General features: G+C 40.6%; 1 protein-coding gene across 2 annotated transcripts; it reads right to left on the bottom strand.

Annotated features, from left to right (window-relative positions):
• Window positions 1-3727: 3727 nt before the first annotated feature.
• On the bottom strand, window positions 3728-12321 carry LOC107742131 (sonic hedgehog protein A). Of its 2 annotated transcripts, XM_016555032.1 has the most exons (4): window positions 11861-12317; window positions 8027-8288; window positions 5636-6255; window positions 3728-4715 (listed from the first exon to the last, which is right to left on the bottom strand). In XM_016555032.1, exons 1-4 carry the CDS (start codon window positions 12158-12160, stop codon window positions 4641-4643), a joined length of 1257 nt encoding a protein of 418 aa, XP_016410518.1. In that variant the 5' UTR covers window positions 12161-12317; the 3' UTR covers window positions 3728-4640. The 2 variants fall into 2 exon arrangements, with proteins under 2 accessions (XP_016410518.1, XP_016410519.1); XM_016555033.1 differs by lacking the exon at window positions 5636-6255 and having other exon boundaries at window positions 3728-5335; window positions 11861-12321.
• Between the last annotated feature and the right edge of the window lie 2246 nt (window positions 12322-14567).

The following is a 14567-nucleotide window of genomic DNA, read 5'->3' on the forward strand; positions in this document are numbered from 1 at the left end:
ACAGTAGAGCTGCGTCCAGATGATGCTAACTTGTCTTCATTTTTCAACAGGTGCTCTTCAGTTTAAGTGGTGCCAGATACCCCTTCTCGTGTTTTTCTCTTGCTCTTTCTTTGTCTTTTCATTTATTTTCGTTCTCTCTATCTCTCTTTCACTCACTCTTTCTTTGCTCTTTGAGGCTGGATGGGAAAGCAGTTGTTGATCTCAATGTGGTGTTTGTGTGAACATAATCCTTCTGTATTAAAGCAGGGGGACCTTGCTTCTGGATTTCCTTTCTGTATTAGCCCACGTCCGTGGAAGTTTTGCGTCTCTGGGACCACACCCTACTGAGTTCCAAAGTTCAAAAACTTGCACAAAGCCCAAGAATGATCTGTACACTCTTGCCAGCTTATACACACGTTGTGGTGTTGGATGAAAAGAAAACGTTACTTGGAAATCATTATTGTATGTGATTTATGCTGTTTTGATGTGTCTGAAATGTTTACACCAGACTGTCCTACATGTTGAATTAGGAAGAATATAAATGGTGTGTGTTTAGTAGCCTTTCATGGAGCTTGTCAAATGAAAACCGATAATATGCCTTGACTCTACTTGTTATGAATAATTACTTGAAATAAATCCTTTTTCTGGATTTTATCTTCTGTGTTGCTTGTCTTGTTATTTACTGATAAATGAATGACTTTTGACACTCACCTTGCATCTGCTTTCTGAGAGACTGATGTTTGTCAGTTGTAAGCTGCTTGCGGTTTGAGTAGGCAAAAATATCCCCACATCTTACAGGTTTTTAAAAAGCAATCTGTACCACTTTACAATAACTTCTCATTTGTTAACATTAGTTACTATTGGTTAATATGGTTATTGCATGGGCTAACAATGAGCAATGTATTTTTACAGCATTTGTCAACCTTTGTTAGTATTACTTAAAATGTTCATGTTAGATCACAGTGCATTGAATAATGTTAACAGATACAACTTTTGATATTAATGTTTTAAATGTTGAGATTAACATTAAGATTAATAAATGCTCTAGAATTGTTTATTATTATGCCTCAATAAGAACTGTGGTCCACACCAAACAAGCTTGTAGTCTCTCCTGTAGCCCAAGTGTCGTCATTTGAAATGCAAGATTCGTGTAAATTGTCGTTTTAGAAAAGTGATTGTCACTTGGGTAAATATTTATGCAATCGAGATGAATGATTGGAATTTAACGATAGGCAAGCTTTAGTTCATTCACACTTCACAAAAGTTGCCAGTCCATTTTTGTTTGCAAATGCCAGCAAGCGTTTGTTGAAACAGTTGCTCTCTCTGCAGACACAAGGCCCCTCTGGAGGATTAGTTGGTTTTATTTACCTGCTCCGAGGAATGCTTTCGCCCGGTCACTTTTGTGTCTGTGTAAATGCTCAAGGTCAGGGCTGAGAGTGAGCCTCACCAACAGCTCTAAAAAGCAGCAAAACCTGCAGCACAATGAAGTCTTCTCAAGAAATGGTAGTGGAATTTCTATTCGTTTTATACATTAGTGTTGGAGTCATTCTGTGGCATGATTGAGAGTTGAGAGATTGTGATCATAGCGTATGTACGTTAAAGGGATAGTTCACCCAAAAATGAAAATTCTGTCATCATTTCTCAAGAAATGGTAGTGGAATTTCTATTCGTGTTGCAACAGAGTTCAAAAGCTCACTCACTAGTTAACACTCTTCAAAGTGTCCGTGTACACACATGCACACATTCATCATAAAAGACAAAAAGTGGATATGGTTGTATATGTTGTTAGTGCAGCACAAAGATAGTGAAGACACTAACCTAGTCCATGTTTTATATTTATTGATCCTTCATCCCGATGTTTTTGAGGTTGCTGTCTGAATTTACACCTCAGTCACGCCGGAACATTCACAGACTTTAGTATTGTTCTCAATAGCCATTTTACCTGCTGAGCTCACATTGACTCTCTGTGACCGTTCCTCTCATTGATAATATTGTCCAACAGAGAGTTCACATGAATGATAGCACGGTCTGGGAGGTGCTTGTGAAAGTTTTACAAATTTTTGAATTAGTAAAGGTGACATTTGGCCATTCAGTTTTACAAAATGGCACTGTTTCACTCTGCTATGGATGCATGCGACCAGCTTTTGTCATTTCAAAGGTGAATGCTATAATTGCTTATTCATTTCAGACACAGAAGGGAATGTCTACTGTCTGGACTTGTGAATGGGTTTGGGGCTCATTTTTAGATGGCTGTATAAGGTCCTGCTGTCTTTTGCTTGCTTTAATGTAGAAGCCACATGATACATCTCAGAATTTACCAAAGGAAACAGAGATCCTAAGATTTTGGGTTATTTAAACCGTAAGTTAGGAAAGAGCCGCTGCACTGACTCGTGCATGGTGTATTAGACGGGAAGTGGAGCGCTTCCTCACTTCCTCTCGTTGCACCTGGTGCACCACCTGTTTCACTCCTGCCATTAACTATAAAATCCCAATTACATGAAGACTGGAAAAGTGTGTTAATGTGTTTAATCGCAAAAATGGGGTGGTGGTGACTTCGTTCAATGTCGTCCATATGAATGTTGTCTAAAATGTGTATTTGATTGCGTCTCGTTTTTGACGTGATTCTCGTGGTGGCGGTGAGCAACTGCAGCACTACGGACGGTGACCGTGATTTCACCAAGTACATGTACTTGGATACAACATTCCTATCAACCAATCAGAATTGAGGGATAACTTTTCAGGAAAGATCTGTTTTAGGCTTACAATCAGGGTTAGGTGCTTCTACACCCTTGTTAATCAGCTATCATTTCACACTGTGTTTAGGAATAAATTATGGCTAGGGTTAGGTTAAGGGGTAGGGATTGGGGTTAGTCTATATTTTTGGACAGGTATGTTGATCCAGGATCAACAAAAGATGTTGATCCAGGAACATGTCTTACTTGGCAAAATCACGGCGACCCACTATGGTCCTCGGCATCGGCAGCCGGTAGGAAATGTGTTGGTGCGTTTAAAGCACGCAAACAGTGGCCTTTTTAATCTGTGTGAGAGATTTTCAGATGTTATTTGCAAAGAACTATCCTCTTCATATTTAACATGGGACCACAACTTTTCGCAAGCATACAAAATCCAGATCAAAGACTTTTTCGCGTCTTAACGATAGCCGTTGTCAACACTACGCTACGGTTTAACTTCATTTCGCATTTCCACACGTTTGTTTGAATGGATTCTTGTTTCTCCCACTCGAGTTTTATGCAAGCTGAATAGCCCGATTAACGTGGGTTGGAAATGGAAACATATTATGCACCTTTGGTCAACTCTATCAAATACCGTTTTTTATTGTAACAATAAAACACAAAACTGTATTTAATTATATGCATTTAGACAACCTCTATAGGCTATATCGTTTTTCTTGTGCTATGTGTTAAACATGACACAGCAATGAACATCACCAGCCCAGTTAATATTTTAATAGCAGCCCCTGAGAGCCGACTATTTAAACAACAGCAATAACAGTGAAATATTTATGAGCGTTAATAATATCAATAATGATATTAAATCTGATTATGGAAATGATAGGTGAAGATGTTTAATACCTGCTTTATCAAAGGATATTCATAAAACAAAAACATACCAACGAGCAGTTTGAATATTTTCTTTATCGCATTCATTTATAATAAACATATAAATAATAAATTCTATACATTTCCTGACACCTTGCCTTAATGAAAGGTAGGTTAACTGGTATGGCCACTCAATCATATGCTATCCAAACTGTGCATCAGCTGCAGTTTATTTCTATAAAACTATTTAACTATTACAAAATATGAAAAGAAAAATACATTTTAGTAAATGTACAGTAGTTACTTATTAATTTGTTTAACGAAACCCTTTGTTCTTTACTGTGGGACTATTGTCGTTACTGAATTGTCAGAATGTGCATTTCGTATTTTCTTAAAAGAAATACAAGAAACAATGAAACCAGAGAACAGTGAACAAAGGACGTATATGTCTGTCCCACTCTGACAACCAAAGCAATGACAAAATAATAGAGAATTCTAAAATAGAAAACAGCACAAGACTGCAAAGACACTGCACCTATTTAAATTAAAATATATTCTCGTATCTTACACTATTTCAAATAACGAAAAGTGATTAGGTAACGATCGGTCAAAATCCTAATGTACAATTCTGTGTATAAAAATATAATTTCTGGAGCCCCACGGCTTTTGCTTACCCCTAAAATATAACAGTCATTTGCACATATGCACAGAATGTTACAACCTGTCATGAAAGTTTCTTTCTTTTTTCTTACTGTTCTTACTTTTTCTTCTTCTTTTTTTTCCTGTTTACATGAGATATACAAAAATAGATTCTGCACCGCTGGATGATCACACTGCATTCGAATCCGTTTTGTGCCCCCAGCCTGAGTTCACGCGAGAATAAATTATGCAAAGAAAACTTTTAAGGCTCCATTTATTCTTTGAAACTGACATTTTTTTAAAAGTCATTGTAATAAATATCCCAACTCCGCTCGGGGCCTTTGTCTCTCTCTCTCTCACACAAACACTCTCGCTCTCTCTCTTTCTCTCTTGCTTGTATTAATATTGTCTTATATCCTACATTAGTGTGATTTCTCTTGCTTTATTTCCATACGAAGGTTTTCAGCTTGAGTTTACTGACATCCCCAAAGGATGAAGCATGCGGCTGTCCAAAAGCCACGTTCCCATTTGATACAGGAGCTTGGAGTACCAGTGGACTCCCTCCTGTTGTAAAGTCGCATTGGACTGACTGGTGAATTTTGGGGGGAATAGGACCGATGACACGTCATAATAGAGCCTGGCGGGCGTGAAGGCCAAATGCGCGAGACTGTGGTCCTCTATCACGGCGTAACACGACGCCAGTATTCTGTCGACCACAATGGTTCCATGAGCAGTCACTGGTGCGAACGAGCCCTGGTGCTCCTCCGTGTATATCCGCTCCACGATGACAGATTTAAGCTGACCGCTATCATCAACAACCATCACCTTTTGTCCGGCTCTGACACTGCTGGCAAACGCGCCGGTCATGGTGTGGAGATCATCCGTTGAGTTGTCGAGGACAAAAAGGAGATGAGCAGCGGTGAGGGTGATCTTTTCAACGGGTTCTTTCGTTTCTATCACGTAAAACACGCGTCGCGTCGCGGAGTCTCGGTCTGTGAACATGATGAAGTCGCTGTACACAAGCTTCCCATCGCCGTCCGCCGCCAGCACCTTGTCACCTGGGTTCAGGTCCATCACGGCCTTCTGTCCCCCGTCTTTGAGCGTGACCAGAGACGAACCTGGGAAGCAGCCTCCAGATTTCGCAGCAACCGAATTTTCTGTCGAGATAAATAGCAATGAGTGAATCATTTTATGAGGCATACCAAGAAGTTACATCATAAATATATTACGCTAATTTGTCATATTTTGAGTTGTTACTGATGAGAAAAACATGCACGTAAGCTAAATAAACCCCAAACTCGGCTCACGCAAAAAAAAAAAAAAAAGAAAGAAAACGTGGCAACGGGAATTAGGCTGTAAATCGAAAGCTTTCCCAAAAAACAATGTATTTGTGTGAGTTGAAGGAGGAAAGAGCCTGGACTGCTCTAATTAAAAACCAATATTCCCATTTGATACAGAAGCTTGGAGTACCAGTGGACTCCCTCCTGTTGTAAAGTCGCATTAGACTGACTGATGAAGTTTTTGGGGAACAGGGCCGATGACACGCTATGATAGAGCCTGACGGGCGCGAAGGACAAATGCGCCAGACTGTGGTCCTCTATTACGGCGTAACAGGACGCCAGTATTCTGTCGACCACAATGGTCCCATGAGCAGTCACTGGTGCGAAAGAGCCCTGGTGCTCCTCCGTGTATATCCGCTCCACGATGACAGATTTAAGCTGACCGCTATCATCAACAACCATCACCTTTTGTCCGGCTCTGACACTGCTGGCAAACGCGGCGGTCATGGTGTGCCGATCATCCGTTGAGTTGTCGAGGACAAAAAGGAGGTGAGCAGCGGTGAGGGTGATCTTTTCAACGGGTTCTTTAGTTTCGATCACGTAAAACACGCGTCGCGTCGCGGAGTCTCGGTCTGTGAACACGATGAAGTCGCTGTACACGAGCTTCCCATCGCCGTCCGCCGCCAGCACCTTGTCACCTGGGTTCAGGTCCTTCACGGCCTTCTGTCCCCCGTCTTTGAGCGAGACCAGAGACGAACCTGGGAAGCAGCCTCCAGATTTCGCCGCAACCGAATTTTCTGTCGAGATAAAAAGCAATATTTCTTATGCTGCATATCGAGAAGTTACATCATAAATGTTTTACGCTAATTTAGCACATTTTCACTCTTAAAAATAAAGGTGCTTAAAGGGTTCTTCAGAGCGATGCCATAGAAGAACCGTTCAGTTAAAGGTTCTTTAAAGAACCATCTATTTTCTTACCTTTGTATAATATGAAGAACCTTCTTTCGCCACAAAGAATCTTTGGTGAAACAGAAAGGTCCTTCAGATGTTAAAGGTTCTTTGTGGAACCATTCAGACAAAAAAAGCTTCTTCTATGGCATCGTGATGCACCTTTATTTTTAAGAGTGTTGAGTCGTTATTGGTGAGGTTGTCGAGTCAAAAAGCTCGAAAACCATGCGCGCAAGGCAGCTAAATCTGCCCCAAAGTCGCCTCACGTAAGAAAAAGTCTGAATAAACAAAAGAAAACGTGGCAACGGGAATTAGGCTGTAAATCGAAAGCTTTCCCAAAAAACAATGTCTTTGTGTGAGTTGAAGGAGGAAAGAGCCTGGACTGCTCTAATTAAAAACCAATAAAGCCCGGACATTGTCATTCTAATGCAGCTTGTGTACAGAGCACTCTTGGAAAAGGACACTTCTGCCTTTCCTTGCGCCTCTTTCATATTTGCTCAGGTGCAGAAACTTCTATGTGACAATTCACACTTATAGAATGAGAAAACCCCAAGCAGGCTCAAACAGTATTTACTCAGCCCGGACACATTTCCAAGGCTCTAATGGTGTAGATTTGAATGTAAATTAGAAATGCTAGCGGTAGTCAATCAATTCCCTCTTCTTCTTTCCTTTCATTTTTTTTTAAACCATCATGCTCTCCGTTGTCAAGCTTAATGACAATAATTCGGGCCTTGTGGGATCTCTTCACATTCCGATCTCGGCAAACAGAGCTATAGAATGGACTTTTCCTCTAATCCTCTCATAAGATTCTATGGCATGAAATAAGATGGTGCCAATTGAGAAACAGATTTGGGCGAGCGAGTAAGACCCGGCTCTGTTCAAAGCCTGTAATATATTTGTAAATGTGTTTAGAATTTAAATGATAAGATTTGGTGAAAGCTTATGAGGCTTTGCCTATATGTTCCAGCTAAATTACCTTCGATCAATGTTAAACTAAATAAAATCCTGACAAGAATTACATCGTATTTGCGCAAGTGTTGCATTCGTCATATTTTCATCGTAGCCTATTTTTACAAGCGCGCGTGTAAAAACATCCTCAATTTGTTTTCATATATCTCTAGTCAAATGTGTGTACAGTGTGTGCTCTGTAGTGAGTGAGCTTGTGATGACTTGATAAGCGCTTCCTTCAAAGAGACAGAGTGGGGCGATGTAAGATCAGTTCATATATATTGGCTGGCAAGTCTTTCTGTGATTGTCTTATGAATTTTGTAAGGTGTAAAGGTTTAAAAGCGGCTCTTATAGAGTAATAGACTTAAAACAATTTGTAGGCTTTGATTGCTTATCACTTGGTCATTATTCATAAAATCTGTAGATTTATTAATTAGAATAATATTTGTTAGAAATAATTACGTTGCCTGATGTTATTTTTATGTTTACACTAATAATTTAGTACACTTCCAGTAACAGACTAAGAACTAAGAAAATGTTTACAGTATCAGAAGGCTATTTAAAAGCAGTTGATAATTTTAACCCTGCTTTTTTTCACATAAAATCGTGTGTGAAGCATTGTGCCCATCACTTCTTTATTTTGCAGTTCCAATCAAGCTGCCATGGTCTTACCTGCTTTGACAGAGCAATGGATGTGGGCTTTGGACTCGTAATAGACCCAGTCAAATCCAGCTTCCACAGCTAACCGAGAGAGTGTCCCATATTTGCTCTTGTCTCGATCAGAGGTGGTGATATCAACAGCTCTTCCCTCGTAGTGGAGTGATTCTTCAAAATGGTGACCGTCCTCATCCCAGCCCTCTGTTACACGCAGCTTAACCCCTGGCCACTGGTTCATTACAGAGATGGCCAGTGAGTTCAGCTTGTCTTTGCATCTCTAATAGAACAGAGAGAGAACAGGAAGAGATGCAATTAACTGAGTTTTAATACTTCCATTCATTGATCCATATTGCCGTAAGCATGTTAAAAAACAACATGACAGCCTAAATAATGCTCTGACTCTCCAAAAATAATAGTATAGCTTTATACATAAAAGCTGTTTACATCCCCTTGAATAAACCAACAGGACTAATTTATTTAAAGACATAAATTAAATTGTAAGTATAAAGTAGTATCTTAACAGTCAGTCAGTTCTGAGCAAACTTCTTGAGGATCACAGCTCTGAAGATATAATTTACTGACAATAATTCTTTAATATCCCAATAGATGCGTCCAGACAAATAAACCGACTGACAAATAAGCGTATGAGAGACCTGTATTTACACTGGAAATAATTCAGCCTTGCATGCAAGGATATTCTGCCCAAAGAGCTCAATGAAAAATTGATTGCATTCGCTCCACTGATCTAAAACATATGGATCCAACCAGGGAAAGGTGTGACTGCAACAAGGCCTCTTCTCTTTCAAAGGCCAAAATACGTACAACGGTGACTTGAAATTAGAAGGCAAAAAATATATATACTAAACAGGGATGTTTCAGGTAGTGATTTGTAGTGTTTTTGTATTATAACCTTAAGGTTTAGAACAGTGACCCTCGCTAAGGGGCAGGTAGCTTTGGACTGTTAGGCCATGTTTGGGTGGTGCACCCACTAACCTTTCCCGGGACCTTGTGTTGAGATGCTTGGCCTTCTCCAGGACAACTCTTCCTAACACTTAACCAATATGTCAAATAAAACAAAAGACTCTTTCACTGCGTCCAAACGGAGAAGCAACTACTCATTATTCTTGCAGCACAGGTTTGCTCAAGGGACGTGATGTGATTGCTTAACCGACGGTCTTTCAGAGGTTACATAAAATCTATTCAAAATATGCTTGCAAATTGTGACACTAAGCCAAATTAATACCTGCAATAATTCACACCTAACCTCCTAGCTTTGACTCGCTCGCTCTCTCCCTCTTTCTCTCCCCCCTCATAAGCACACACACACCATTCTTAGCCTATAACATCCACATACATTTCTGTACCAGACTACTATTGCCTCACTTTCAACTGATGTGCTTGACCCTCTAATTTTCATGTCTGCAGTGAAGGCCACATGCAGCTTATTACACTAGATTATATTCCATTATAAATAAAAAAATGAAGTATAGTCAATTATAAAATATTAAACGTTTCAATTAACCCCATTATGTCTTTAGTGTCTATTACACAAACTGTATACCATGTATAATATATGTCTATGGATCTGTCAAACCACCAAAATCTTACTGCACTTCACAGGATACATGAAATATTTTCATACTGACTGAGATACTGATACATCTGTGGAATATCTGTGGCCTGAATGGAAAATGACAGAATAGTCCTTTACCCTAACATAAATAAAACAGATTTTCTGTAAAAGTGATTATAGAAATCTACTGCCTATTAGCTCTACAGCACTTGTGGCACTTGACTAAGAGAGGAAAATACAAACAAGGCACCGAAAGATACAACCTAGCACATTCTGAGCAAAACTGCTGGGGATGCAAGAGCCGTTAAGCCTAAACTCTTTATTAATTCATTGGGTCGTGTGCCGCAAATCAAGCCAAATTCTGTTCAGCCACCATGAAGCGCAGCGGGAATCCCCTGTGCCGCCGCTTTGTGCTCCACACGAGGTTTGTTCAGCAAGCCACCTAGTCACAGTCAGCTACTAATCTCCTCCCAAATGAACTGTTTTAGAGGAAACACTTATCAGCTACCTGTCAGAGCAAACAGCCTCCTGGATGCTCTCGCAGTTGCGCCTAATTTCGCGAGCAGCGCCGTTTAGCCCAATTCATTACACAGCGTGTAATGCAACCAACAAACCATCCCTTACACTCGGATGCGCTTCTCCAAAACGTTTGTTAAAAGGACACCTTGTTAACTCCCTTTCAAAGACTGAGACGTTCATTTGAAGTTACAAGATTACAAGGGTAACCTTCCTATTTTAATGGCAGCGTGTGTGCCCGCGGGTCATCGCACACTTGTAATCACATTCACCTTAGGTAGAGTTTGATATACATCTGAGAAAACCACACCAGACAGGGGTTTCATCTTCTTAAGGACCAGAAAAGCGGAAACTTCATAATGCACCTGCGCGGCACGCGGCACTTTGGTTGACATTCGCAATGCTTCAGCAAACCTCATCCACGCGATAACCAGTCATGACTTAGACTGAACCGAACAGCTATTCAACAAAGACACGTCCAAAATACTAATAAAAATATTATACTCCGGGTAAGCACTTTGTAAATTATACGGAAGCAATCCTGAATATGCTTGGTATAGCAAATAGGCTATATGTTCGATGCATTTCCTAAGCAGCAATGTTATTGTTCCTTTGCATTGGCAAAGGGTCAGAAGTTCAAATGATCCCTGCTAATGCGACGAGAGTGGAAAGCCATGTTGGGGACAGACAGCCTATTCCCAAAGCTGTCTGACTTTTTCCAGAGGTCTTGCTTTAAAAAAAATAAAAAAATAAAAAATAAAGGGTGAAAAGATAAAAAAGTGGAGTCGTGTGAGACGACATAAAAGTTATATAGCTACAACTTGGACCAAAAAAAAAAAATTTTATATAATTTTTGAGCAATACACAACTCTAGCATTAACCATAAAATAAATAGATCTAAGTCTTACTAGTCAAATAACGTAATTTCGAGCAGCGAAAACAGTTTCCCGCATCTAAGTATTACGTACCCATTTACCAAAATAACAGCGCATACTGCTATTAATAATGTTGCACTAGTCTACTTCTGGAGTGTACCACATAAAACTTATTTCAGACTGTGTGTCGTTTGCTGTTGATTATATATCGGTCAGTTGTACAACAAATATAGATTAGGCATATATACAGCATCGCATTTGGTGTTATATTTGCCAGCAGATGAGCAAACTCCTGAATAATATCGGGAAAAGGGGGCTGAAGACACATAGGCCACTGTGTCTTATTCTAATCTGTCACTAAGTGGTACCGTCCTGGCCCACTAATAAGCAGAAACACATTGAAGAGCATCCTTCGAGAAATGTCAATATTTTCATGCCCTGATAAACAGCGTCTTAGAGCGGGTGGACTGCGGTCTGACTAAGCGATCCCATGAACATGTATGCTTAATTTCGTTCCACATTTAGCTGCCATAAGACTGAAATATTCTGACCATCACAGTCCCCTCGGATCAGGTGCCATACCTATCTAGCAGGATATCCACGTTTTACAAAACAGAGAACGCGCGCCCGATGTATTTCAACGCGGACAAAAAATTATAGCCTACAGAGGAACAGAGAAGCGCATAAATATTTCACGCAACCTTCCACAATGAGGGTGAGCAAGGAGGCAACCAGCCGGTCCTCTCTTAATGGCATTTCTCTCGCACAGCTTCATTAGAGCGAGCCATGCCGCAAGACTAATTCACAATCCCTGCATGAACTGCACTTTCCGAGGCTCTGACTTCAAACAGGCACCGGTGCGATTTCTGAAGGGAAAGGAATTACCTGTGTCATGAGTCTGTCCGCGCCCGTGTTCTCCTCATCCTTAAAGATAATGTCGGGATTGTAATTTGGAGTAAGTTCTTTAAATCTCTCCGAATTGCGCGTTATCTTGCCCTCGTATCTGCCGCTGGCCCCTAAGGTCTTCTCCGCGACATTAGGTATAAACTGCTTGTAGGCGAGAGGTGTCAGCTTCTTCGGATGTCTTCTTCTGCCGTAGCCTCTGCCAGGACCGCAGGCCAGTCCGGACACCACCAAGGACAGACTGAGAAGTGACACCAGCAGCACTCTCGTAATAAGCCGCATTTTGCCGCACGGTAAATCTCGCTGCAGTGTTCTAGAGCGCCCTGCGCGGTGTGTCTAGCAGGATTCACGTTCTCGCTGCGCGGATCTCCGGCGATGTCCTTGCCGTCCCCTCAGTTCACGCGTGTCCCTCAGCGCCGAGCCCTACCGTGACAGGTGCGGAAGTGTGCATCGGAGGTTTGCGGCGTGGATGTGAAAGGTAAAACTGACCTCGAAATCACAACGTTAGTTGAAGCCACAGCCACTTATGCGAGAAGCCTCTTTACTCCTATGTATTATAGCTGCGATCTGAGGTAGGGAGGGACCTGATTGGCTCGACGGGACGAACCCTTCTGATGTTATCCCACAAAACAGACGCGCAAAAACCTTTCAAGAAGGTGGGCTTCAGGGGAGGGACACGGTGCGATGTGAACGCATCAGTTTTCCCCGCTGCTGTCTGTGAGGCTGCGACATGCATGTGTGCTCAGTTTGTTACTGGGATGCAAATACCCCATCCGTATGTGACCTGCTAATGGACCGTTTTTGTTTGTCATTTTGTCTGTATTTATGTTCCTGCTTAAGGTGCATATAAGGCTGATTAAATTACGCGACTTTCAAAGTTTCGTTTATCACAGTCAGTGCAGACTGTGCTTGTGCACATTAATCCGAATGAATCATAAAATAACCACAAACAAACCGATTCCAAATACAATCCAAAACATGCCAAAAATACAGACATGCATTTAAATTTAATGTTAACTTTTTTTCGTTTTCTTTTTATCTCCATCAGGTTAATCACTTGTTGTCCCATCAACCTCTCAACCTGAAAAAAGCTGAACGTTACAAAAGCCAGATAAAGTAGTTTGGTTTATAATAAATAAAAATATATACTTTGTGCACAGTCAGCTATATCAGCATCATTTTGCGAAGGTTTTAAAGTGAAAGGTTCAATTTCTAAACAATTTACAGGATTTCATTTTCTTTGAAATATTGTCCAAATGTCTATTTCCAAACTGAAAAGCCAGGAATGTTTTGAATCATTTAGAATAAACTGAAATATTCCTCCATCTCTATCAGCTGCAATTTCACTGGCGTAGAGATCAAGAGAGTAGGAGACAGAGATTAAGTTGGCTCTTCTGCCCAACACAGCTTATTTGAGATATTGGAAAGGGCTCTTCCTGTGCGCACACAAATGCTAAGCTGTCTGTTTGGGAGAAAGATCAGCCTGCAAAAACCCTGTCACCCCTTAAAGTCCACTTCAGTGACAGATTAAACCATGGTAACCACTGTGTTCCCTGGCCCGTAGCAGCGGGTAAGGTATGTGTTTCATTGTCTTATTTTCTCTTGTTTTCACACATTTTCCAGACTGCTCTATCAAAGATGGTGGCTGCTTGTCTTGAGAAATACATTGAGAAGAGCAGGGCCCCTGCTGAAGGTTTTGTTCAATTGAGCATGACACAGGTGATTTGATGTTCAATTGGGTTGGAGTGTGCAATTTTTTGACTGCAGAAAATTCAAAAATGCCATTAGATAATGATGATATGTCAGGAGTAAAGCAGTAAGTTTAACACGCATCACAAAGATAAAATTATCTATATTATAACGCACATTTAATAAAATTATACATTATATTAATCATCAGGGTAAAGGCAGCATGAACCTTCTCTCAGAATGTCCACAGCAAATTAATCTCTTCTAAAATAACTTCATAAGCTCCAAATACGCAGCTGAAAGAGAGGCAGTTCAATTGCTGCTCCTACTTCAAGCAAATAGTCAGACATAAATTACTTTATGTCGAAATTAATGAGATTATGACCACCTGGCTACAGAGGTCTTAAAAGGAGTGAACTGTGCAGACTGTACTATGGTTTTCTACTCTATATGCTGCCACACTGCGATGAACACCTCATGAACTGTAACTTGATATTAAGTGGTTTTGGAAGTTGGCAATAATCTGTATGCTAGTGAAAAGGTACTTCTGCAACATACATTTTACCTTCTGTGTATAAGAAAATCAGTGGGAATGACTACAAGAAAACAGAAGGAGACACAGACAGCCGCATGTTGTAGTGGAGCATGACTTTCTTGCTCCTCTTCAATTACATCTCCGCAATTGCATTCATCAGCAATTAAGAGATCACTGATATGTTTTCCTTTCCTGTATTGTTTTTTTTCAGACATAATGATTACATAGACATCATATTTCAGGTCATTCAGGTATGTAACTGTATGTGTAGCATGAATAAGCCCTACAAACAAACACAATGTTGTATAATTCTGGGACTCATACAAGATCATGTGCCGCCCCAACTGACTAATCCTTTGAGAATGACCCTAAGCAGTCAGTGTACAGCAAAACGGTCTTAAGGACAAGCATTCTGTGGAGGAACACTTAGCCTCGATTTCGGGCAGCCCTTTGTGTTGTTGTGGA

Source organism: Sinocyclocheilus rhinocerous, unplaced genomic scaffold (genome assembly GCF_001515625.1).
Source record: "Sinocyclocheilus rhinocerous isolate Xijiao unplaced genomic scaffold, SAMN03320098_v1.1 scaffold256, whole genome shotgun sequence".
Classification (NCBI taxonomy): Eukaryota; Metazoa; Chordata; class Actinopteri; order Cypriniformes; family Cyprinidae; genus Sinocyclocheilus; species Sinocyclocheilus rhinocerous.

Coding starts and splice junctions, on each gene's coding strand:
- LOC107742131 (XM_016555033.1), bottom strand. CDS start 12,160: ATGCGGCTTATTACGAGAGTGCTGCTGGTGTCACTTCTCAGTCTGTCC. Junction 8,289..11,860: donor CGGACAGACTCATGACACAG/GTAATTCCTTTC, acceptor CTGTTCTATTAG/AGATGCAAAGACAAGCTGAA. Junction 5,336..8,026: donor CCATTGCTCTGTCAAAGCAG/GTAAGACCATGG, acceptor TTATCTCGACAG/AAAATTCGGTTGCTGCGAAA.